At 33.1% G+C, this 27,743-nt stretch overlaps 1 protein-coding gene across 1 annotated transcript; it reads right to left on the bottom strand.

Moving 5' to 3' along the window:
- Nucleotides 1-1,541: 1,541 nt before the first annotated feature.
- On the bottom strand, nucleotides 1,542-27,474 carry LOC128994799 (E3 ubiquitin-protein ligase MYLIP-A). The gene is made up of 7 exons (XM_054419586.1): nucleotides 27,223-27,474; nucleotides 24,087-24,283; nucleotides 11,827-12,055; nucleotides 8,364-8,518; nucleotides 7,472-7,688; nucleotides 6,775-6,986; nucleotides 1,542-6,250 (listed from the first exon to the last, which is right to left on the bottom strand). Exons 1-7 carry the CDS (start codon nucleotides 27,307-27,309, stop codon nucleotides 6,058-6,060), a joined length of 1,290 nt encoding a protein of 429 aa, XP_054275561.1. The 5' UTR covers nucleotides 27,310-27,474; the 3' UTR covers nucleotides 1,542-6,057.
- Between the last annotated feature and the right edge of the window lie 269 nt (nucleotides 27,475-27,743).

The following is a 27,743-nucleotide window of genomic DNA, read 5'->3' as shown; positions in this document are numbered from 1 at the left end:
CAAATCTAATATATAAAATTCTCGTGTCACAGTGTTTGTCTGCAAACTCCTCCGGAACGACTTCACCGATCGTTATGAAATTTGGTGTGTAAATTCTGTAGGTATGCGAATCGGACGTAAACTATTTCCCGTTTCGAAATTCTTAAAAGGGCTCCGCCCCAGTGGCTCTGGAGTTTCCCATGTTAACCTTATGAGAAATGGAATTAATGAATCTTAACAGCTGTTTCAATTAAACAAGTTGGTTCTGTTCTATGATGTTCAATAGCATTAAAGTTACAAGGATTACCAACAGGGTGCAGCACTATTATTTCTTTTACATTTATGACAACAGCTAATTTGCAACCAAAAGGTGAGTGAGCGTAGCGAACGAACTTCAACCTGGAGGCGAGTTAGCGTAGCGAACGCGCTAACCTGAAGGCAAGTGAGCGCAGCGAACGAGCTCCAACCTAAAGGTGAGTGAGCGTAGCGAACGAGCTCCAACCCAAAGGTGAGTGAGCGTAGCGAACAAACTTCAACCTGGAGGCGAGTTAGCGTAGCGAACGAGCTAACCTGAAGGCAAGTGAGCGCAGCGAACGAGCTCCAACCTAAAGGTGAGTGAGCGTAGCGAACGAGCTCCAACCCAAAGGTGAGTGAGCGTAGCGAACGAACTTCAACCAGGACGTGATTGAGCGATGCGAACGAGATCATCTTGAAAATTAAACGTAACGGTACTTTCTTTCCATCGGTCTGTCTTAGGGGAAACCTATAACTTAGGCGATACGAAGTTCGCCGGGTCAGCTAGTTATTTATAAGATTTTCAGTAACTTTAGGAAAAATATAATGTGTAAGATGAGTTACAAAATAGTACAGTCCTATAGTTGCAAACTGCCTTTTCTGCACTTAGACTCGTATTAGATACTGAAGTAGACATCCCATCTATATGGACTATCTGTTGCAAATTGTTTAGTAAAAAAGAATATGGTTCTGTGAGCCTTTAAAATTCTATTTTATACCTTACTTTTTGTAGCTGGCCAAGTTGATGGGTAATAACAGTTTCTCACAATAAGTCATTCCATTAGTTTCACTTCATAAAAAAGTGTATTTGTCAGAAATTATTGATTTAGATCAGCACTATATGTCGGTGGCTCACATCAACTTTGACAATTTTGATGAAATATCTGGTGACAAATTTAACATGTGAATGGAATGCCTAGTTGTATCAATAGTCAAAGGTTATACTTGCATAGCTGTAAGCGGAAGTTTTGTTATAAGCCTGCTACACACATTAAATTCAGTATGTCAGTTCTAAGAACAATCAATTCACATACAAAGTCATCACTTAGGGTCAATTTGGCTTGTCAGTCAAGTTGTTCAGATAGAACTGAGAAGCTATCATGCTATAAGCAGGATTGAATGTGTTTCGGGGGCTTTACTTATGTGGCCCTTTATAGTTGAAAGAGTCTATGAAGATTCTTCGGATTCTCCTTGCCTTTTCTAGCATCAATGCCAATTAATTTTTTATTCTAAGAGTGTTTTGGGGTTTGTTTAAAGACAGAGCCAAATTCAAATGTTGGAAAATTTATTCCGTACAGAGTTACAATAAGGGTACATTGCTAAAAATCATTTCATTGGTAAAAAATAACAGTTACACAATACAATAAATGTTACTAGCATAACCAGTTACCCGTAACTATACAAACACATCTAACATGTAAAAAACTAGTTCTCTGGTAGATATGGTGGCTTTAAGAGCAACTGTACAACTTTTGTTTTTTCCCAATCATCTAGAACTGTTGTTCCTATACAAATCAGTTTTTAGATTGATTTTCTTGTGCTTCATCAGTAGTAAAAGTTGTACAGAGTCTTGACTGAACTACCTAATGACAGCACAATATTGTAACATCACATTTGGGGTTTTAGTTTAGATTTCAACTATGAATGATAAAAGTATATAAAATAAATACAAAGACATGTATGTAAATATACATAATAAATGACAGAAATTAGTGTGAGGAAACATATTATGGCAGTGAATAAACGTTAAGCAAAACTTTTTTCCAAAATGGTACAATGCTTACAAATATAAAATATTAGATTTTACTGATATAATACTAAAGCGATTAATGTGTAATCCATATTGCCTAAGAATAAGAACTGACACAAACACAGAAAATAAAATTGCAATGCTTTGCTAGCTGCAATAACGCACTAGTTTTTTGTTGAAAACATTTTAATGTCTGTAAAGATTTTTTATTGTTTGTAGCTTAAATTTTGCCATCCACTTTTTGTTGTAAACATGTTTACAGAACTTGTTTCCAGTTTTTGTTTAAGCTAGGGTTTGAAAAATAACCAGTCTGTTGTGAACTCCTCTGTAAACAAGTTTTACTTTGCAATAATTTTCACTTTCCTATTTTCAAACAGTAAAAACATATTTGAAATGAATTCACCAAATTCGAGTATCATGGAAATCTGCTTGAATCCATTGCTAATTCTATGATAAAAAGGTTAGCCTATAGAAATCTTTATACAATGAACTGTCCATAAAATAACATTTAGCAACAATGAACAAATAACAACAAGCATGGCAACATGACATTTTAACTTAAAACATCAATGCTTAAACTCAGGAAATGCTGGCAACTTTATAACATTTTAAACAAAGCACAACAAATACTATTTAGGAGATCTGAGGAGATCACTCAAAGAAAAGAATTGTATCAGAACAGAAATTGATTATTCAAATATTTTTATTTAAAAAATGTGTTTAATGTTTTTTATGCATTTGATTTTGTTTATTAAGGTAATCTGTGGAACCTTTGACTAGTCAATGTTTTAACATAGATAATATTATGTTCACATCATTATACAACAAGGAAAAAACTAACAACTTTTCCTCCCACAATATAAAGGAACTACAAGAAATTCCAAATATGGATCATTTAACTCCTTTTTGAAATGTTGATCAAGTTTCTATTCCTGGATTAAAATGTTCCTGTCATTTGATCCCCACCCCTTAAAAATCCTAAATTATGAACAGCTGAAGTGTGTTTAATAATTTTTTTTTTTTTTTTTTATCAAAACCAAAACTACTGTATTTTAGTTTTGGTTTTGCTGAACTTTATATGATGTATTGGTTTTACTTTAGTGTGGGATTAATTTAGTTTTTAGTTATACATTTTAGAGTGGAGGTTTGCATTCGGAAAATAAATTATTAGACAAGTATAATTTGTACAGCAAAAAAATCAAACACAGTTCTCCATTAAATATCCAAGCCTTAACCCATCCCGAGCGGAGTGTTGGCTATATATAATATAGCCTATACAAAAGTCAATCTGAAGGTCCCAAGCATACGACACATTGGTCAAAACGTGTAAACATCATTTAGGTATTTTAAAGTTGTTTCTTGGCTGTTAACAATTATTACCTTATTACCTTAATCAATATTGTTGATGTGATCACTTTTTTTTCATTTTTGTGGTATATTTCTGATTGGTGGGTTGGTATCACTAAACTCCTAACATCTGTTGTTTACAAGACCGGCTGGCTGAGTCATTCACATGTTATTGTTTTGCTCAGACCAGTCTGTTTACGTGTTCTTGAGTGAAGTAAATCCAGCGAGATAAGATTAGTGGAATATATTCAGAGCATGAGAATTTCTTGTGTTGGTTACTGAAAATGAGTTTAGATTGAATGATCCGAATCAATATTGTTTCTTGTATTATAATTGGATAAGTCTGTTTTGTCTTTTGAATGAAAAAGACAAATTGTTCATATTGTGTAATCATGTTTTTTTTTTATTTCATTAATCTTTTAAACAGGTTATTAAAGATAAATCTTTTTCCTAAGCAAAATTGACAAGGGTTAGACGTATATGTACGGGTCAATGCATTCCTTAGTAAGCGTTAGACATATATATATATATAGCCTACTCCGCAAAAATTATGGTCATAAAACTTGTAAAAAATTATTTTGATAAAAATGTGTCTACAAACAACTGTAACCATCAGGTAGAAAAACATCAAAATAAATTTGTTCAACCCCATCCAAATTATTGATCGCGTAGTGAGTAGGGCTTTGCCCTGCTGCAGCCGCTCGGGAAGTGTTTAACAAACCAATATGAAACCAAAATATTAAAATACAATAAAAATACAGTATATAGAGTAAACTTTGAAATAAGACACTTTTGATCTCATAACAAACAAATAAAAGTAAAATCCCTCTAAACTAAACAAATAAACATAATTGCATTGCAACAATCACAATAAAATGTAATCAGCTAAACCTAATAAACAACCTTAATATCCTAAGCTACGCTTCGTATTATGTCTACATGATGAAACCATCGCCATGAAAAACTAATTGCATTGTACACATTTAAAGCAGTATGACATTCATGATTCAATACTGATTGCCAACTAAAATATAATATTATGTCTAGGCTGTGGAAAATCATTGACTTTGGATACTGTAAATAGACTTAACATCTTTTATAAAATCTTTAAACCTTTTTGATGTGTGGTGACACTAGTGTGTTGATATCGACAAAATGTGTCCTTTTAAAAAGGATACATTTTACACCTTTAACTCTTTGAGTGCCGCCGTGTCTCGCTCCGAGACGCACCATTGTCGTAGCTTGAGTGCCGAGCGTCTCATAGGGAGACGGTCTAGGTTGAGCAAGAAATGCCCTTGTATACAACCGACCATTTATTATTGCGAGGGTAAACTTCAAAACAGTTTGGGCTCTACAGGGGGTGACTTGCTCGAAAGTTTTTCAGCTTTTAATATGGATGGGTCCTAAACATTCAACCTAGAAAAACACTTCTGTAATAAATAAGGGTATTTAAACCGTTTTACTTAGGTAATTCAACAGATTCTACACAGCCTAAACATTGAAACTTGACATAAATACTAGCTAAGATGAACAAGTAGGTACCACAGATAATACTACAAATGAAATACCATCAAGTGTCTATAAAAATGTCCACCAGTACAAAATCCAAATATGGCTATTATTGTCAGACACACAAAATTATAAAGTGGTTTTAATTACCTGTATTACATCGAGAACATAATACAGTTTTACAAATTGTTTAAACTGTTGATAAATTAGTCTTCAAATATCAGTTCTCAAGTGAGATCTAAGACAAGATAACAACTTAGTCCTAAACCTCAAATAAAAACCAACAGTAAAATTGTTGTAAACGTTAAAGGAATGTTTAGAAATAAAAGAACAATTATAAAGTTTTATCACTTTGTTCTCTTGAGAACATTGGAGACACAAATTTATAATCTATTACCATTATTAAAAATATATTATGTTTATATCAACTTGTTTCTATATTATGCAGGGTAAACATAATTCTACCTTAGGTTGAAAAATTATGCATTATAAGTCCTGTGGTCTATTTCCTGCAGCCTCAGTGAATATGCATTTGAATTTTATGTTTGATGTTGTCTACTGAACCTCTCTTATGCAGAATTTATTGGTACTGAGTGTTGATTTTGGCTTCTAGCAAAGAGTAGGTAAGCATGGTACAATATAAGTAATAACTAATACAATTTTGATACATTTTCTGAAATATGATCATTCATAGAGGAGAAATTAATCTGCAATTATTAAGTAGCAAACTTGAAGCAGTATTTTCTTACTCAGTTTCATTTAAGTGCAGTTTTATAGCACTGCACTCGAACGATATACGAGGTAAATTTTAGTTTCATACCTATGCTAATGTAAATTAGTAAATTCTTACTTCTAAATATGGTGTTTTGGCACCTATTTCCAGCAACATAAGTTTAAGCTTTAATTCCAATTATGAAAATCGTTCTGCCCTTTAATCAACATTAGGACTTATTAAAAACACATTAATTTGTTTAGAAGAAGAAGAAGAAAAAAAGTGTTTATTGAAATAAAATATCAATACAGTGTTTTTACTTTAATTTGTTTATAGACAACAATATTTTTTGTCCAACCAACCAAATGAATAGTCTGATTCTAATCATTAAAGTTGCAAAAATTTTGTTAAAATTTGTTTCTAGCAAGTAATACACACTACCCAAGGCTGCAGGGGATGACTAGATCTAGACACTGCTCGACGTGACGGAAGCAGGAGCTCGGAAGTCATGATCGAGGGTCGGAAGGTATACGCGGCGTGACTCCTCTATGCCTGCGCGACACAGTGGACATGACTCACACCTCACCGCGCACTCGCTGCATGCCACAACATGCGCGCAAGGGAAGAACGCCGTGTCTATGGAAGCATCCATACAGATCCTGTTTACATTGTAAATTTATTATTTAAAATATGAAAATATTCAGACTTACCACTAGTATTGTGAGTGGTATGAGGAAAATTTAAATTAACAACATATTTATAAATTATTATTACAGTATGCACCAGTGAGAAGAAAACAGGTTATTGTTAAACATTTTAAGAACAATTTTGGATTTATTTTTTATTTAAGAAGAGTTTGGCAGCCTCTTTTCAACCTTACATTTGCTATGGACATGTACGAGGAACGTATACTGCAAAGCAAGGGGTGAGCCGTTACAGTACAAGGGTGAACTGTAATGGTACAAAGTAGCGACATCGACCAGGATCCGATCCGAACCCATGATATCAGGCCCGAATTCCGTGGCACTACTGGTAATGACTCACCTAATTGATTACTACTACTAATTCAGTTGATGCTAAAAAGGAAAGTGTTCAAGACAACTTCACGTTGGCTATTGAATAGTACTTGAGAAACAATCAGTCAAAGTTGTATGTTATTTGTAATCTCTGTGTTGTGTGTTACCTGCATGTTAGAGCGTCCAGTAACCTGGCTAGCCGTTCACTAGTCTGACTCGAGCTGCAGTCGGCCGGCGCATTATTAGCAGCAGACGACGTCTCTGGCTGGTACAAAGCTCGTCTGGCGTTATCATGCACTTCCCTGCATGTGCGTCGGATATCAAACACATACTGCTTACCAAGAGGGCTCGACTCGTTGAACATAGATACTATGGTGCCCTGTAAAACATTTACAAACTGTAAAAATAAATCATTTCTGATGGTATGATGATAATATGGCCTTTGGATTAACAATAATTACAATTATTTGTTGAATACCTGCATATGGTATTCACAAATTTGACTCAGCAAAAATTAATGCTGGTAGTAACTAAGATAGTAAAAAAACATCCCAGTACAGCATGATGATGTGATTGAAATTAGTTTTTGAGTGCTATCTGTGAATTACTGCAACAATTAGGCATTTGTACTATTTGACTATTTCCAATAATTTTAACAAGGCTGAAAACAAATATGTGGTAGTCTCATAGTATCTCATAGACACTACACGCAAGGAAGCATAATATGTACAATATTTTTGTCCCAGTTAGTTAATATTAGTGTGTAAAACTATTTCTTGCCAGCCTATTTTACAGGTGTGACAAACATAACTTTCAGGTAAAGACAAAATAACGTATTTTATTACATTTGAATCAAGATCGTACCTTAAGGTCTCGCACAAACTGGGCAGTGACTGCGCCTCGCACAGTTTCACACGAGTAGAAGGCATGTTTCTCCGTCAACGCTCGGTACACTTCTGTAGCCAGCAGTGTGCTGTCACACTTGACGTCAAGTGTGGTAGACTGGTGGTTGACGTCATCATAGTGCAGCTGGAACGTGCGTCGCTGACTCACTGCGCTGTGAATCGCTGTGTAAGGTATACTGCAACAATTACGCAAAATGTAACTCTTAAACTCTACTACATGTTAGTTTTAAGTGGTTCATCAACTCACCCAATAATATGATTTATGTTAGAACATAAGAGGATTTTCTGTCAATATTCAGATATTCTTTAGTTGTAATTTGATGTCCTTATGACTTACCCTTTGATTGTACTTTGCATAAAAAAGAGAAATTTAAACAAAAACCATCACACATAGGAATACAATTTTTTAATCAATTACCAATAAAAATCAAAAATGAAACAGATGACAACAGATTGAAAAACGCTCTAAAATACATTTGACACAAAAGGCTCTTTAAAAATTTTAAAGATTTTTGGGCTAAGCAATACCAGCATTGACTTGAAATGTTTAAGGCCTATTACTGTTTCAGTGAAGTATATATTTGTTTTCAGTAAAGTATATTTTTGTTTTATACTTGAGAGATGACTGTATTATTTTGATGTTTTGTTCTTGTGTATTGTATTTGTCTTTTATTTGAGTTTATATTTTATGTAATGATGAATTTGACACCATTCTTATACAATATATACTAATGAATAAAGATGTTTTAAATTGAATATTAGGTATATTTATACTAAACTGAAGGATTGGTTTTGCAAATTTTGGAAAAATCCAAGTTTGAGCTTTAGCCTACAACGAGTTACCGACTCACCTCTGACAGCCCTGGGTGTTGGGGCAGTACACGTTGATGCCTTGTGGTCCGATACCCAAAGTTGTACTCTTACAATTGAACAATTCCTCCCCAAACTCGTTCAGAGTTGCGATCTCCTTCAACAACCAGTACTCAGACGAGCTGCTCCTCATTCCCTGAAACACAAGTCTCACTGAGTAAAAATATTAAATCACTTATCGATTCAGATATGAAACAGTACTGTAAGAGTTTACTTGGGTGCTGACTCCTTTCCCATGCTTTGAATTAGGGCTGACAACACCGAACACATTGGTTTGTTAGATTTCTGAGGTAAGGAACCATGGTAAGGGACAGACACTTTCACCAGAGTGAGCTCATTGGTGAGATGTTCCAATGATCAATGGGCTCTGAAGCACACAACCGGGAGCACAATGTGGCCGACATGCCTAGTGACAAGGTAACCTGCACCTTTGCACAATCAATTAATGCTAAATACCACATTTATTTTACTTTGGAATATCCTAATGTGTTTGTTTATACAGTTATCAGCAAACCTAGCACCATGGACTTGCACACTTGTCAATAAAATGTAGATAAATAGTGAATTCTAGAACAGCAACAATACAAATAATAAATACATCCAGTCTCCTCCTCAGTTGTACTTAAATAATTAAACCTCTTGCAAGGACAACTGATGTGATAAATTAATTTTCTAGGAAGCTCAGTTATATCTAGGTCACTGTGATTTAAAAATCTAACTAAGACAAAAGTTTGTGCGATCTTTGAAGCAACAACCTTATACTGGATCGTAATGTAAAATTCCTTTCATTGCAAAACTGTCTGAAAGTGGGAGTCGTGTAGGCACTTCAAGGGGGTGTGGCGGTGTTGATGTTGACACCACAGGGGCAAATTATCAGCTTACTAACAGTTTGTTTTTGTTCACATTTGATGTTTATGATTTTTTTTACAACTAGGTAAATTACTAGCAGAGTACCCGTCCTTCATATGGGGCTTATTGCAGTTATACTCTTAACTTAGCGTTAGCAATGGGGGAAGACACAGTTTGATAAAATTGGCTTCTTTAAATTTACGGTGTACCATAGTATGACACATCTACCATAGCCAAATTGTTCTACCACTTCACCTAGACAGTAGAGAAAAAATTAATTATTAAAAATTCGCAAAATATCATAAATTATTCATGCAATTAAAAACATGAACATGACTGTAAACAATCCTGCTTTGATAGTTCTCATTGTCACAGTTTTTTTTGCTGCTTAGTTCAAATCAGCTGTTTTCATAAATGAAGAAAAACAACAATAGTGCTGCACCCTTTTGGTAAATCTTGTAACTTTTTAACACTTTTGCATATCATAGAACCAACTTTTTCCGTTGAAACAGATGACTAAATTATTTAATTCCCTTTAAATATGAATAAGGTTAACATGTTGAACTACAGAGCCAATGGGGCGAAGCCCGAAAGGATGTTTGAGATAAGAATATGCCTATATGTTAACCGGGAATATGAGCTATCATCATGCCAAATTTCAGCCCAATCCGTCCAGTAGTTAATGTGCGATAGAACTTCAAACAAACACATAAACTTTCGCATTTATAATATTAGTAAGATTTATGGTCCAATGTAATAGCACATTACTCACAGAAGTTTGAACAAAATAACAAATATAAGTGGTAACGTTATGGATCCGCTCAGACCTAAGGTACTCTGTAAAGTAATAAATTTAGATATGGTTATGTTTTTATGCTGAATTGTTATTTAGATGTCCATATTGTGGTTTTAGGAGGAGAAAATATAGTTTTTATCATTTTTTATGCAGAAAAAATAAGTAAGTTGTAGAAAAATACCTACTGAAGAGTTTTATTTTCTTACATGTATAAGAACAGAAATTAAATTAGTAAGCATATTTTCTGTGACATTGGTGTTTTCAGTGGAATATACCTACTTAATACAATAAGGATTTTAAAGCTTATGTTCCAGCGAAGTGACGATTGGTAATTTAAAAGGACGTTAGGCCTCCCTTTATGCCTTCGCCCCTGGTTGTGTTTGTTTTATTTCTGGAGAGTACTTTCAAAGGTCCAGTGTTGCTCATTAACGATATAATTTATTTTTCAATTAATTGTAGTTTAATAGCTGGTCATATTGTAAATAAGGGACAAAACAAAAAGATATAAGAGATAAAATGAAAGTATGTCTTATTTATTTTAGGTTTATACAGGCAACAATGTGGAAACAGAAACAAAAAATTTTGAAAATTGTAACTACTTTTTTGCTTTTGCTTTCTCAATGACATTCTTAGTTGTAAAAACTTAAATTGTTGAAGAGTTAAATATTTACCCACAATAGCAAACAAAAACAAAACAATAAACAGCATTTGCTAAGTGAGTAAGAGTCTAATCAAGGCAACTTTACAGTGTACAGAAATCTTTGAAGGTCATTGATAACAGGTGTGATAGGACCAAGACTGTTTTCACAAGATTGAAGTAAACGATTGCTCATGTTTCTGCTTCTTTCATGAGGGAAACAAGCATTTTTCTCTGTAAAAATCTCTATTATTGCTTAGGACTTTGGGTTTTCTATAAGTATTCTTATAGTAAACACAATAAGTTAACCATGAATCAGGTTTCTAAATAAAATTTGAGGAATTGAGAATGATTGGCATACAAACAATTTAGAATAAAACCTTCAGTATTCAATAGTCAATTATACAACTAAAAAAATGAATAAAATTAGAGTTATTCTGAACAAAAAATCTGTTATTATGTATCATATCCCCTAACCCTAGCATTGGATTATAATCCACACAAAAGAGTCATCATACATTTTGCCACTTTTGAGAGAGATTTAGAGAAGAGGCTTGTTTTAATTTTGGTTTAGTAATCTCAAATACAAATTTTTAAAATATCTGTTCTGAATTCTTTTTAAATTGGAGGCAATAATTGGAAGTAACATTTAAAAACATTGTATTTATCCGTCAATTAATTAATTTGGTATTCAATTAAACAGTGTGGCTCTATGAGAATATACTGTTGTAATTTTAAATGAGTATTGTTTACGAGAACTTTCATAAGTTTGATCACATCTACAATTTTAATCGGATGTTACGACTGTGCCCGGCAGTTACATGTATGGTAATGAATGCAAAACACAATCAACTACGTGAGTCTATTATGCAGTAAAGAATAGACTGTGACTACAATATGCGGATACTCCCTGCAGCTACTGGAACAATCTTTGGAAGAACAATATCAGAGTTTAATGAACATTAAAATTAATAATATGCTTAAAGTAGCTTGCTAATTAACGAAAATATATTTTTTGTAAATTGGAAACAGTTTAATTAATAACGGGCTGATCTACTATTTTATATTTGGAACCATCTGAAATAGCTGGGGGTTAATTTCTTTTTACACATAACAATTAAACAAAAATAGTTTAATCAGATTATACTTTAATAAAACTAACCCGCAAGTCTCTGTGAAATCTGACTACCGACTCAAGGTTTTCCTGTGATGCTCCGTCCATCATCAGTTGGCACCACTGAGTGTAGAGACACAGCGGAGGAGACTCAGGCTCCAGATCACCCGTCTCAGCCTGTGCTATCAGTGCTACCAACCTCACAGCCATCTCTGTGTTGGTCACCTTCAGTCGTCCCTCAAGCAGGTCTAAACGGGCGTGCAGGTAGAATTGGTGTCTGTGAAAAGAGATTAAAATGTTTAGGATCTCTATAATCTGAAAGAATTATTCTTTTGAAGAGATAAAATGTCAAAAAAGCCTTTTATGAGCATAAATGCAAGGTTTTTATTTCCAAACTAAGTCCAAAAGCTCTTTTATACAATCATTGTTATATGTATAATAAAGTGTAGAAAATAACAAAGTCTGTGTTTTTTAGTACCAGTATTGTTGGTTTTGACTCCTGGTTAATAGTAATTCATTTGAAAAAAATAATTATGAACCAGCATGTGTAGGTTTCATTTTAGTTCAGAGTTCTGTCAATATTTTTTTTTTATTTCCTGTACCATTTTCATGAATAGTTCCAGTAGCTTTAAAGTATGTTCTGTTCCATTGAATTTGTTAAAATATTTATTTTTTATACACATTAGTAAAAAGAGAAAACAAAGATATCTATTATTGTAAAAAAAAAATTATTATTCAAATTATTGTATACAGATTTAATATATTTTCCACATTTTTATTTATAATAGTTGCTCTGGCTGCGGAGGAAAGAGAACAGAGAAGACAATGCGGTTATTCACTGCAAACTGTTGGATGATTAGGCGCTTCTTTATGTAAATCAATTTGATCATTGTCCACGTCAAAATGAAAAATACTTTAAAGATGAATTATTTTATAATAAGGCTCCTTCCAAAATAGATTCACAAAATTATACAAAACAGTTGTATTAATTCCTGTGCTTTTTAATTATAGTAAAATGAGCTAATATGTAAACAGTTAGAAGACTTGTTTACAAAATTAAAAAGGTTAGACAACTTAAAGTAAATCCACATCAAGAAAAACACACTGTCACTTTTCATGCAATATAAATAATCTATGATAAAACCAGAAGGTCAACCAAAGAAAAATGTAATTTCTGACAAATATCTAATATTTTAAATATGGTTAAATGCAATCCTTTAATTACGAGTTCATGCCCTTAGGGGTTTAGCAAAAAAATAAAAATTTTCAGGAAGTTCCTCATTATGACTTTTTATTCGAGTATGCAGTTGACAGGTGTGCGGCTTACAGTTTTCTCAAAAGCTGGTGTTCCTTAATAGCTTTATACATAGATTTCAAAATAGTCTCCACTTAATTATTACAACGCAACATCCTAAAAAGTTTACTTTTTAATGCCTAACCAGATTAACCAAATTATGGGAAAAGGTCAAAGTAACAGGTAAACAGGAAAGCCATGTCAATCAAACAGACTCAACAATCAGAAGTAATCCATTCACACATTTGCATTGAACACTGAAACGAAGCTTGACTGGTTTACATGAAATCTACTTTCTGCGACTAGACGGAGAACGACGCGGCCATTACTGTCAGTTTATGGGTCTCTGAGGATCGTAATGTCTCACTAAGCTGAACTTTAATAACACGGTTAAGCTTGTTTGACTTTACAGCTCTTGTGTTAAATTGAAGCTAACTTGTTTATGATTTGGTCGATAAAGTATATTTTAAAAAGACATTTTTATTTATTTTATTATTTATTTATTTTTCTCATGATAAATTCTTTTGTATAACACATTAAAGATTTAAGGAAACACGCTTTGCAAAATTTTGTTACAAGTAGGCTACTTTTTTTGTATCCAAGTAAAAGATAAATATTTTCATCAATCTTCATAAGAAAATAAAAAATAACACAAAACAGAAACTTATAAAATAGCCAAGTTTATGACAGCTTTTGTAAACGTATATTATCGTTTCCTAAATTCTAATTTAGTAAATTAAGAAAGTAAATTTTAACCTTCAAAAAGTATTTTTTAGCCCAGCAGGCCTTATTCTATTGAAGTATTAACCTTTCATAACAAGCTGTAATTTAATTATTCCTGGTGGAAACCCTGTCTTCAAAGTACGAGAGAAGCAGGATTTCAAATGAGTTGTGCCAATGGTTGCGCTTTAAATTTGGATTTGTGACGGGGAGATTTGGTTCTTTTTCGTTAATTCACTATTACTACTTTTTTAATTGCAATTCTGATATATTTAACAGCTAGCCCAGTCTATGAATATATCAATTAAAAAAAAGTAAAACTATTCTAAACTAACCTAACCAATCAAACTTGCTGATTATGAAAACATTCTGGTTAGTGAACAAGCTGAATTGCAATAAAAAAAGTAGTGATTTAACGGAAAAGGACCAGAGATTTTATTCTTTTAAACTATAATGTATGTTAAACCAACCAAGGACATTGTACATAATTCTTTTTTGCAAGTACAGTATATCTAACTGTTGATTTATTTGCATATATCCTAATGTTTTAACACTGTTGATAAGCCATAATTATTAATTAACAACCCCAAAAAAATATAACAAATTTAAAACCGTTAGCCAGTGTTGCCAACGCAGATTGAGCCTGATGGATAGGGTCAAGTTGACAATAATGAGTTGTAATGATGCATGAGCATGATTCATTGATTCTGTTACTCCAAAGTCTGTCCTGCCCTTGTACTGGGTCAATTGTTGATCCATCCTTATATATAATACGTGAAGGCGTTTTCTACGAAAGACTACTCCTCCGTTGATAATGGATGGATTTTTACAAACGATGTGTCAAAATTAAGTATTTTTTGTGTAGACGCCCCCTTTCACCAATTCCTGTAATAAAAGTCCTCGGGCTTTGCCCCACAGGCCATCAAAATCCCAATGTATTTCTTATGATGAAATGATTTTGTTTACTTAAACAGACGAATAATTTGTATTAATTACAGCTGTTCATAGTAAATACATGATACACACAAGAGCGTTCGTTTTCAGAGTGAGTGAGTTTTCAGTTTCGATAACTGGAGTGGAGTGATTGATTACATTATCTTTGAGTTAATTTCTTTAAGTCATCGAAAATTATGACTGTTATTCGATTTGAAATAACGCCTGTAATACTTTTCATATGCTCGAATTCGAGCACCAGGTGCACTAGTATCTTCCTAATGTATGTCACTCTATCATTCAATGTAATATTCATAATAGGTCTTTGATACCCTTTTATTATTTACATTATAAAAATGAATTAGGCCTACTGCCAAATTTGTAAGTGTGTCAGCAGTAATTTGCATGAGAAAATATGTACTGACGTGGAAAGCGCCAGAACAATGACAAAAATTATTGAGAACTTAAAGCAGATGTGAAAATGAAATAACATCAATGATGATATTAATGTGGCCATCATGACAGTTTTAAGGACATACAGAAAATAGGATAGCCACTTTAAATCGAGGTGTTAAAAACTTATAAATTATTTCAATAAATGTAAAGGGTTTAAAAAGTTAATAAATCAAATCAACATAGGGTATTCAATAACTCTGACTTACTCTGGGAGGAAGAATATGGAATATCATGTCTTAAATTAGCCTAATATAATTTAGATTGTTCAGTATCAAAAACAAGCTTGAAAATCCATATGAATTAGAGTAAGAGATGTACAATTCAAATTGGTATTAACTGGTAACATACAAAGCTTGTAATATGGTAGCTGATCTTTTTAAAATTTGTAAACTCTATATATTCTGTAAAAATAAAACATTACATCACACCTCAAACAACCAAACTATAAGTTAAAAAATAAATTAAAGAATTGCATATAAATAAAAACTCTTGAACAAAAAATAATAACTCAACAAAATCACATAATTATTCCACAGCTTAAAAATTCATCCTTCTAATTTGGATGAAAATTTTCCTAGTAAGTTAATCAGGAATGTTAAAAAACCAAAACATACTTTGGGTTTGTAAACACAAAGAGAGTGCATAGGTTGACACCACTTATACGTACTTTCAAGTTAACGCTATGAAGTTATCGGTAATTTAGTTGATGATATCACAGGGTCAACGCACTCGGATAACACTTGAGTACACAACAACCGGCAACTCCAAAACAGGGCAAAAAAATGTTAGACCAAAGCTATGTTTGATACCGAGTCGGACTAAATAATCAAAGGTGAATGTAACTCTGTTTTCTGTAGATTTTTCGAACCACATTATTTTCTTTTGCTTCCTTGCTCTGTGGCAAGGAAAGGATAAAGCAATTAGTATGTTGTGTATTATTACACCTTTGGCATTTTTTTAAGATTTTTAAAGAGGTCCAAACCCTGGTCTTATTACTTATCTAACCACTACTGTTACTATACTACTAGTGTACATAACTATCAAACTTTAGTTATACAGCATCATTAATTGAGAGCAAAATGACGAATAGAATGTGGATTCAGAACGAGCTCGCTTGGAATCGAACCAGCGACCTTCAGATTTAAAGGCAAGCACTTTGACTACTCGATTACCCAGATTGATAAAATTTCTTAGTAATTTTATCAGAGATAATCAACGTAATTTTTAATCTACATAAACAATTTTCCTTGCCTTATTTATTTCATCCTTCGTTGGGTCCATAAAAATGCTTTTGAAAAAGAGGGACCAAATAACCAAGAATATCAAAAAGTTAAACAATTGGTTCCAAAAACATTTTAAAATCATGACATACAAGCTTATCATACGAGACATTATCAACAATCTACAATGCCAGATTAGATCAGTGGTGTGAATGACACATGGGAGAGGTATTCTCACAAGTGTTGTACATCACGTGCACACAGCATGGTACACATAGCAACAACACGTGCAACACTCATGCATTGTGAGCCTGAACCCTAAACTCATCCACACTGTTAACAATGTAGCTGTTCAGTTCAAGGTCTGTTTAACCCAACAGAGCTTGATAAACAGGTGAATTTTATAAACTTGTAAATATTAATTAAACAATGAGTTTGATATTGGTACAAAAAGAGCCAACTATTCTTCTTTTATCTAACGAGATATTTGACTAGGCCTAAGTGCAAGAGCAAAATATATTCTATGGTAAAATCCTTGTTTTAGCGAATTTCCCATATAGGGAATAAGCTATTACCGTAGGTCTCATGGTATGACCTAGACCCGGGACCGATTTACTTTTTTTTTTGAGGACCCCAGAGGCCAAGAACACCATCCGTTCAAATTCATATATATGTATTTATATATGTGTCCGTTAGCGCGATAACTCGAGCAAAATTGATCCGATTTTGATGAAATTTGGTACAAACGTGTAAACTTACATTTATTCGAACGAGTTCGCGAACCAGCATAATCGGACCATGGGATCAGGGGTTTATGGGGGGTTTTATGGGGTAAAAATGGGTTTTTCTCATTTTTGACCTTAAAAACTTTAAATTTCAAAATTTCTCTCTAGACCATTTTGAAGAGCTTAAAAAAACAAATAATTTGGTATATTGAAGTGTTTTTGAATGTTCATTGACTACGTAGAAATTAAAAAAAAAATGTAAATTTAAACTTTATTCTTATGGAGAATAAATAAACTGTTCTAGTTTGCTTGTTTATGGATATATTTTAATCAAATTTGGCAATTTGGTTTATTTCATTCTAAGCTATCAATATTTCAATTGAAAGAAACACACCTCAACATCTTCCCCGTAGCAGCAAACCTAACTACTCACTAAAATTAATGTTATTTTAATAGGAAATAAATCTGAAACTTTATAGGGAATATTTTAGTAGAAATCAAGCCGGGTAAATGGAAATTCGCTTAGTATGCAGGTTTGCTGCGACGGGGGTATTTCATTATGTCCCAGTTTTATTAGATTAACCTATAAACAAAATCAATTTTATTACTGTTTTTACTTTTTTATCTAATGAGACTTTTGCCGTAATGTAACAGCAAATATCTTCATTTCAACTATATTTTACTATATGTTTCTTTTGTTGTCTGAGATTAGACTTGGACTGTAGCTCCGTCCTGTGATCTAACTACAAGGAGGTCAAGAATTGTGGATATTAATAGGCATGCACTGTGGATGCAATACTCTCTGATGTGGATTAATGTCCACACTAGTGAGTACAGCTATCCAAATAATTAGACCAATTCATTAATACCAAGGCAAAAATGTGGTTCGGATTCCACAATAAACCATAGGTCCCTTAAGTAGTTGCCATTAGCTGTATGGGCTATTAATTAACAGCTGTGTCTAAGGAATATCTCGGCCTTAGTCACTAATAAGACTACAAAATCGTACCACTCATCCTACACTCATCTCCATTCATACTTGGCTTCAAATACCTACTTTGTATGGTCGCCATTTCAATGAAAAAGTAAGTAAGTATTCCTTAATAAAACAGTCCTAATAGATTTTCAATATTTTTCAACTAGACCCTAAGGTTTTAGTTTTGATAAATGGTTATCTTTATGCCTATAGATAAAAAGCTTGTCTTAGTATCAAAGCTACACAAGGCACATCATTCCAATCTACACGCATATTTCCCTTACAATCCTTTCTTAAATATATCATACGAGCTGCTATACCCGTGCTTCGCAACGGACAGAAAACGTGGAAAAGAATAATGTTGTTCTTTAATTTAATCTGCTGTCTAAAATCATTGTAAAATTCTTTTCTTATTTCCAACCTAAAGCTCCAACCTCCAACCTAAAGGTGAGTGAGCGTATGGATCAAACTTCAACCAGGACGTGATTGAGCCATGCGAACGAGATAATCTTGAAAATTAAGAAGTTAAACGGGGCAAAGCCCGCGGGTTACAGCTAGTTACTTTTAAATCTGGTAAGTAGTGGATACCACCATTTTGGTTTTGATTAATTTTAAATCTTGTGTAGGCTGATATGAGAAAAACTGACCAAATCTTCGAGTAAAACTTTGACATACATGATTTACCAGATTTACCTTCATCTCCCTTAATTACACATCTTTTAACTTATTATTGACATTTTAAATTTCAATTTTGAAGTTGCAAAAATACTAATTATTAAATTTAAATATCTTTATATTAAACTCTTCTTTATATTAAATCACAAATCCTTTCATCTTCAGTTTTTTCACTCACTATAAATCATTAGCAAAACTAAGTCAGCTGTAATAAACTTTTGAAATAAATATTGCTGTGCCTTATCAATACAGTCTTTTGAAATATTAAAGAAACTATATCTATAGGTACTATAAAAAATTGCCGGAGTTGATACAGCAACGGTTATACATTTTTTTTCTATAATCATTGACATAGTTTTAGAATAAATAATCCATGATAAAAGGTTAGATTAAAATAAACCTACCTCATATTTATGCAAAATATTATATTTAATTTCTTTGTATCAGCTGTCTGAAATTGTGAAATATGCAGTTTAGCAGTTATTCTTGTTTATATTTAAATGTCAAAGCAAATGTAAACAAACATTGTTAGTGTTCTCATCACATCCATGGAGACCAATCAATATTTACTTTTAAAATGTTCACCTCAGAACTTTTAAAGCCAAAGGGGCAAAGCCTACGGTCAGTATCGAAATGTGAATAGTCCTATAATGGTCCTTGGTATGGTAGCTATATTTTTGTAAAGTTTAAGCCCAGTTGGTTCAGTAGTTTTTGCACCTATTAGTAATACACATACAGACAGACACCATTAGATTTTTATATAATAGTATAGATTGTTAAATTGGTTTTATGTTAATGAGTAATTTGTAACATAGATTTTTCGCCTATAATACATCATATTTTCAAACAAAGTAATTTTTGGATGGACAATTATATCCTAACTGTAGTTTTAATTAAAAATAAATTATAGTTTTTTATAAATACCCCCGGCCCTGCCGCAGCAAACCTGCAGACTAAGTGAATTTCAACTTGTCTGAAGACATTTTTACTCAAATATTTCCATAAATAAGATAAATATTTATTCCCAATTTAAATGACATTAGATTTAACGAGTGCTTAGGTTTGCTGCTACGGAGAAGGTTAAAAGTGTTTTTGACCAAATAATAATAGTATAGGATGAAATAAATAAATATGCAAAATTTTATCAACGCATATCCATAAACAAGTAAACTACAACAGTTTTAATTTTACCTTTAAGTATAACATGGAAATTTTAAGCTTACACTTTTTTTTCTCTGTAACCTCTAGGCACCCAACAGAGCTTCAATATACTAAATTAATTATTTTTTTAAGCTCTACAAAACGGCTTAGAAAGAAATTGCAAAATTTTATGTTTTTAGGGTAAAAAATGGGAAAAACTCATTTTCACCCCATAAATCCCCGTTCCCATGGTCCGATCATGCTGGTTCGCGAACTTGTCCGAATAAATGTAGGTTTACACATTTATACCAAATTGCATCAAAATCGGATCATTTTTGCTCGAGTTATCGTGCTAACGGATACAAATATAAATAAATATATATAGGCTATATATTTATATGAATTTAGACGAATGGTGTTTTTGGCCTCTGGGGACTTCAAAACGAAATAGGAAATCGGCCCCGGGTCCAGGTCTTACTATGAGACCTACGGTAATAGCTTATTCCCTATATAGGAAATTCGCTAAAAGGTGATTAAATAAGATGCATAAATTTCAAAATTTATATGACTGTACAGAATTGATTGTAACGCAAAATAAATTACCCAGCTTATAATGTAGATAGGTACTGATAATGGATTGATACTGATCAAGAAAAATTAACTCGAATTGATGTAGAAGAGAGTAAGAGTATTTGTATTGGCAATAATAATTACTAGGGCACCTGTTGCTTGAATTCGAGCAATTTCAAAGTATTACAGGCGTTATTTAAAAACAAATAACAGTCATAATTACCGATGACTTAAAAGACTCAACTCAAAGATGAAGTAAACAATCACACTCCAGTTCTCGAAACTGAAAACGAACTTGCTCTGAAAACAAACGCTCTTGTGTGTATATGATGTGTTTATTAACAGCTGTAATTAATAAGAATTATTTGTCTGTTTAGGTAAACAAAATCTTTTCTTCACAAGAAGTTTAAGTAGTATTGCATTGGGATTTTGATGGGCTGTAGGGCGAAACCTGAGGACTTTTTTTACCGGAGTTTTCTCTACACAAAAAGTACTTAATTTTGACACGTCGTTAGTAAAAATCCGTCCATTATTAACGGAGGAGTAGTGTTTCGTAGAAATCGCCTTCAGGTATTATATATAAGGATTTATTGTCAAGTCTTGCTAGGAAACTCTTTATTAAAGGAACCAGACTTATTTAACAGATGTTAAAATAAAAATACAAATTCCGGCTTTGCTCTGGAAGTATAATAAGTCCTGCAGTCTATGGTTAACATTTAAAACTACGTTCATATGTTTAGTTGTAAAAACAGGTAATTAAGTTTGATCGAATGTCAACAGATGTCGTTCCCCGACTTTGGCCCTTACCTGTACTTAAGTGATGCCTTTCTGTATTTAGACATCTACGTGAAAATACCTTCAATTTGACACCTCAAACGTTAAAATCCGTCAAGCCGTTATCGAGTTACGACTGTAAAAAGTAAACTGCTTGCGTATTAATATATAGATTATAGACTATTTTAATCAGGATTTGTTGTACAAATATAAAATGTACATTGACTAAATATGTTTATGGTGAAAAGTTAATCTACAAAACTCAATAACCACAGATAAATGATTAAGATAACATAATAATTTCAACATCTGTACATAAAATGTAAAAATCACTTTTAAAATACACATACAAATAATTTTTACATTGAATATTTGTAAATTAAGAATCCTCATGAAGTTAACAGTACGGTAGTGAATGAACTCTAAACCAGTCCTTTTAGGTCACAGATGTTTTGAGCCTTGAAAGTGGAGATTAAATGAATGAATGAATAATAATTTCGGTGAGGCAGATGCATTTGACCTTTGAACTTATTCGGCATTGACATGGTGAAAACATGACAAACACTGATTACTACTTCTGACCGTAATTGGCAAGCCTAATTGATGAGACATAACTTTAAAAAATTGCTCATCGGTCTTATAATAAACCTATAAGGAAACTGATACACAATCTCCTTTCTACATTTAAAACTAGGCATTAATAAAATGTTACATTTTTGTGGTTAAAAATTGTATTTTTTTAAGGTCTATGTAATGATATAATTTTGTTGGTATTACCATTCAATTAGTAGCCTTTATTAATATTTTCCCCTTATGCTTAGTCCTGATTAAACCTTACTTTTTTTATATATGAAGGAGGGTTATTTTATTTGGTAAATATGTTTGGTTGTCCAATAAGGTACAAATGTGTTTATAAAATTATTAAAAAAAACATATAAATAAATGTATCTTCATATTTTATAAGTTTTTTTTACAAGGTCCCTATTCTTAAACTCATAACAACAAAAATTAATATTGTTTCATTTTTATTTATATAAGCATTTATGGACTTTTATCTCTAATTCAATAAGTTGGCTATTTCAAAAATTAAAATAGGCCTAGCCCTACAATTTTCTGATTCAGGCGACAAATTTAAAATTTAAATGCCTGTTTCAGAATGATGAGTTCTGACAGGTCAGCCAAGCAGAGAACAAGATATTGATTACAATAGCGGCGAGCCTTGACAGGGATTTTTCGGGAAATTTTACTGGGACCCGGTCACGCCACAAGCCCTACCACACGGGCCCTCCTATCATAACAATATTTATGAGTATTGCCAAGAAATTACTAAAAACTTAGTTTTTTGTGAGTCAGTAGTGAAATGTTTGTGCCTGGCATCAACTCACCTCCTGCCAACACTACTGTGCAAAGCGCAAGTAAGCTTAGATAGAAATACCTGTGATAATGTTTTCAAAAATTATTGGGAGAAAGGGGCTGATTACAAACTTGCGGGGGGAGGGGGGGGCTCTTATCACCGCCACTGATTAATTAACTAGCCAGTGAGTCAGCACAATGATTGCTTCTAGCAGATTAGGAGTGTAATAATATTATTTGTTAACAACTTCTATAGGAAAAAGATTGTACCTCTCAAATGGCTTGTAAAACTTTAGGGGAAAATTGAGACAGCAAAAATTACTTTTGAAAAAATCTCAATTTTGGAAGAAATTATATTCAGAGGCCCCCCCAAATTATAAACAAAATATTATGACTATGTTGGTTGGATGGATATAATAATTTTGTTACTATGGCAAAGCTTCCAGCAGATTAAGAATGCATCTTCATCAGCAATAATTTACATGTTTGGATAAAAAAAATAGTAATTTTAAATTAGCCTCCTATCCAATGTAAAATGGTCAAAAACTTCATAAGAAAATCTTAAGACAAAAAATTACCATGTAAGGTAAGAGGAGATTTAGAAAGGTACTTAATTACCATGCAAGTAAGACAACAAAACAAAACTTGTCAGATTTGGAAGGGGAGCAGAAAACGAGGAGAACTTGAAAGAAATAGAACAAAAGTATGAACAGGTTGAGTCTTTTAAATATTTAGGAGTTATTGTCAGCTCAAAATGTGAGGAACACATAGAAATAAAGAACAGAATAAATCTAGCCAGTATAAGTATGTATGCTCTAAACAAATTATTATCATCAAGCATTAGCATTAGCATTTATCTCATCACACTAAACTTAAAATCTACAAAACTATCATAAGACCTGCCCTTCTTTATGGAGCTGAAATCTAGATTATGGATAAAAAACACGGAGCAAAAACTATTTACTTTTGAAAATAAAGTCCTGCGTAAAATCTTTGGCCCTACTAAAGAAGGAGATGTATGGAGAATTAAACATAATGAGGAATTAAGAGACCTGTTCAAGGAGCCAGGTGTAAGTGCAGAGGCTAAAAGCAGGAGGCTTTACTGGACGGGCCACATCATTAGAAGAGAGGAAACTAGCACACTTAATCAAATATGGAAAAGTGGCCCACTAGGGAGGAGACCACAAGGGAGACCGAGGAAACGCTGGACGGATGAAGTAAAGAAAGATATGGCCAGGATGGAAGTCAATGAAAGATACCGCAAGAGACAGGGCGACGTGGAGGCAGTGAGTTAGTGATGCCAAGTACCACTTGGGGTACAAATGGCCATGGGAGTAAGAGTAAGTAAGTAAGGTAAGAGGTTAAATTGTTTTTGTAATCATTCTATTAGTTGGAAAGCCCCAATGGGTGAACTATGATTTGAATATTAAGTAGACTACTGCCTAAATACCTTGTCTAAAGATTTGACTAACCTGGTAGTGTCTTGCAGCAAGAGGTGAGGAGGCACCCAGAACTTGACCCTTAGTTGGAAGCGGTAAGGCGGAACACCAGGCACGCCCTGACGTTCGATGGGGTTGCGTAGGTTGAGCCAAACATCCTGGGCCTTGACACTGTGGTACTTGAGGCCAAAATAGTCTGACTCGTTGCTGATACCCAGACAAGCACACACCTGGAAATGCACAATAGACTAAATACACTAGCCCATTTCAACCAACCGTACTTTTTAACTAAGACTAAATAAAAGTCAAATAGGTCTCATTTATGAAAGATAAGTACTGCAAGATGTCAAAACTAAAACTCCTGCACTAAATATGCTTAGACTTCTTGAGTATATAAGTAGATGGGCATAAGAGTATAGGCCTAATAATTAACAATAAATCTAATCACAGTTCATTTTGTGTTCACTGTAACAATGCTGTAGACTAAATTCATTTATTAAGTATCCATCTTTTTTAGAGCTTAAAAAACTTAAAAATAATCCAATAAGCTAAGTAGGCCTAAGTAATACTGAACAGTAGGCCTAACTTAATTATAAACATTGATGGTAATTTAATTGTTTTAATGCTTAATTGAGCGTAGCAAGTGAAGTTCTTCTATACGCAGACTCTTTTCCCCTACTGCATTTATTTCCTCAAATGCAAACTTCTCCTAGATGGTTGAAGCAATCATTTTCATAGTTTGCGTGGTGATAAAGACCATATCGGTGAGTTGGTGAGTACCAACTTCTATATCAATCAGGCTAGGCCTACGGCATTTAAAAAAATCCTCCTTAAAATTTTGGGTTTTAAATTTGATAGGCCTATGCTTATTTGAGAAAATATTATTGAATTTTCAATAGTAGCCCACTTTCATAAGTGGGACCAAAAACAACCGAATGAGAAAATCAAAATTTGTAACATCAAATTGATATATTGAACTTAGATATCGATATATTTAGGTTTAAGTTAGGTTTTTAAGTTTGATACATTCATTCGGTTTCATATCGGTATATTTAAGTTTGATTTATTCATACGGTTGTAGTAATGTAGTAGGCTACTAGCAACCCCCCCTTGGCTTCGCTCACGAAAATTAAAAAGTTTGCCTAAATGTTCAACCTGAGTACGGCCATTGACTATATAACCACAACGGTTATATAGTCAATGGTATGGCCTACACTTCTTGATTTTAGCGAATTTCCCTATAGGGAAGTAGCTATTACCGTAGGTGGCACGGTAAGTCCTAGACCCAGGACTGATTTACTTTTTCATTTTGATGTTCCCAGAGGCCAAAAGCACCATCCGTTCTAATTTTTATATATGTAAATATGTATAGCCTATATATATATATATATATATATATAGCCTAGGCCTACTTATATACATACGTCTGTGAACGCGATAATCCGATTTTGATGAAATTTGGTTTAAAGGTGTAAGGCGGGATAAACTAGAATGAATTCGTGAACCAGCATGATCTGACCATGGGACGGGGTTTTACGGGAGGTTTTATGGGGTAAAAAATGGTTTATCTCATTATAGTGACCCTCAAAACACAACATTTTCTAATTTCTCTCTAGACCTTTTTAAAGAGCTTAAAGAAACAAATAAATTAGTAACTTATATCAAAGTGTTTTTGTACAATTATTGGTAACGGGGAAAGTTCCAAATATTTTAAATTTATAATTCCCATGTTATTCTTATGGATAATATTATAGGGTACAATGTTGTCGTTTGCTTGTTTATGGATACATTTTTATCGAACTTGGAAAATTTTTTTGGGAAAGCGGTACAAACCCATTTGTGTAATGGATGTGCTGGGAATCGAACCCATCCCTAAAGCACAGAAGTGCGGAACGCTACAGTTATCACTGGGCTAGCAATACACCCGAAGCTTAATAGCTTTATAACCATAAGTATGATTGTGTTTCCCTTTATAGTCTAACAGAACCTCCATAAGTTAGCACTTTGTAAGGTACTTGGTAGATCTGCCTATTGTCTATAAAACGTCTTGGATAGTATAGATATCCCAAAAACAAAACAGCCTGCGCAGAAACGTAAAGATCACGTGGTTCGCGCCGGTAGGTGTGGCGTACCATTCAAACCTGCGCAGCTCGAAATGGCCAAGGGTTCTTTTGTTTCTGGTATGTCTATAGGAACTAACTTTCCTCAAATAAGTTAAGTTGGCCTAAGTAAGTATAAGGCTTATGTAGGCCCTATTAGCCTATGTCGGGATGTAGCTGAAAGATATATTTAAATAATCCAGAATTTAGACAACTTATAGAGTAACTGGGTCTTGTAAGATTGATAATTTACCTTTAAGTAAGTAGGCCTACCTAGGTCTAATGCCGGCTGCACATTACTTTACGTCACACTCATTTGAATGAAAATATCGATCGTTTAACGATTATTTTCAATCGATTTTTAATATTGTTTTAAATTATATATCAGCTGTAGGCCTAACTTAATTATGATCAGTTAAGTTAGTTTATCTTAAATTTGTAAATAAACAAAATTAAAAAATAAGTTATAACTTTTAACGATTTAAAACCAAACAAAGACCAAACTACAAATTATAGCCTCATTCTAGATACTATGGTTCTAGATAGTACTTATGGTGAAAAAGTAAGTACATTAAGTACCGGTAATGTCAAAAAATTTACAAATCCAAAGTGAGAATTTTCAAAAAAGGTATTTTTCAATGCATATAGTGTGGTTTAGATCGTTTCTGACATCTAAAATCCAGCCTACCAGACTTTCAACTCGTATTCTAACTTTCATAGGCTATCTTCGTTACAGACGTCACATTTAGGAGTATCAGGTAGGCCTACTAATCCTTGATCTTGTATCCATTTGAAACATTTTACAGGATAACATAATTTAATACTCTGACTAAATTCTCCATAATTCGTGGTGAAGTTCTATAAAAATGACTTTTAGAATCAAAAACAATGAAATAAACAAAAAAGTAAATATTACAACAAAAACAATGCAATAATCGATGTATGAATGAAAGAATCGAATGAAAATATTGAATCGAAAAAAACCAATCGAATGAGTGTAGGACGTCAAGTAAAGTGCAGCCCATTTTTTTATATTCAAATAGGCCTAGGCCTAATTGAACAGTTCTTACCTTTTCTAAACATTCTTGCCCTTTAGCCTTGGGATCCACTTCCACCTCAATCACAACTGAATTTGGCTGGCTAACTAAACACCACATTTTGCATTTGACAGCTACTACATCAAATCAATGCTGTATTATCAATTAACCATGAAAAATTAACTTTAGCTTTAAAAAAATCCAACCAACAAAAGACTTGTAAGGTAATCTTCCGTGTCATCCAAGATCGCAAGCAAATGCAACTCAACAACTCAACTCGTAAACTGAGAAACTAAAACATCGTCTGCTAAATTGAAAGCTTTGTTTTTATTTACAAAAGACTTTACTGATAAATTTCCCCCTCTCCTAGTCATTTGACTAAAGCTATGTTTGCCAACAGCGCAGAAAACTATATCCCTTCAACTAACACCGAGCGCTGAATAAAGTTTGTTCGATACGTGAAACAGTTGCATGCAATTGGGATGGATTTTATAGAATTATTTAATCATCTCTAACTTTTATAGAATTTATTTAATCATCTCTAACTCCCAAGA

This window comes from Macrosteles quadrilineatus, unplaced genomic scaffold, assembly GCF_028750875.1.
Source record: "Macrosteles quadrilineatus isolate MER2022 unplaced genomic scaffold, UCM_ALF_1.0 Scaffold_5__1_contigs__length_97177068, whole genome shotgun sequence".
Lineage (NCBI taxonomy): Eukaryota > Metazoa > Arthropoda > Insecta > Hemiptera > Cicadellidae > Macrosteles > Macrosteles quadrilineatus.
This window is presented reverse-complemented; position numbering and strand designations above follow the sequence as displayed.

Bases quoted from the DNA above. Each gene is read 5' to 3' on its own strand.
- LOC128994799 (XM_054419586.1), bottom strand. From the start codon at position 27,309: ATGTGGTGTTTAGTTAGCCAGCCAAATTCAGTTGTGATTGAGGTGGAA. The intron at 12,056-24,086 runs GTTAGTCAAATC...CTCTTTTCACAG, and splicing joins TTGCTGCAAGACACTACCAG to ACACCAATTCTACCTGCACG. The intron at 6,987-7,471 runs GTACGATCTTGA...AATGTTTTACAG, and splicing joins AGTTTGTGCGAGACCTTAAG to GGCACCATAGTATCTATGTT.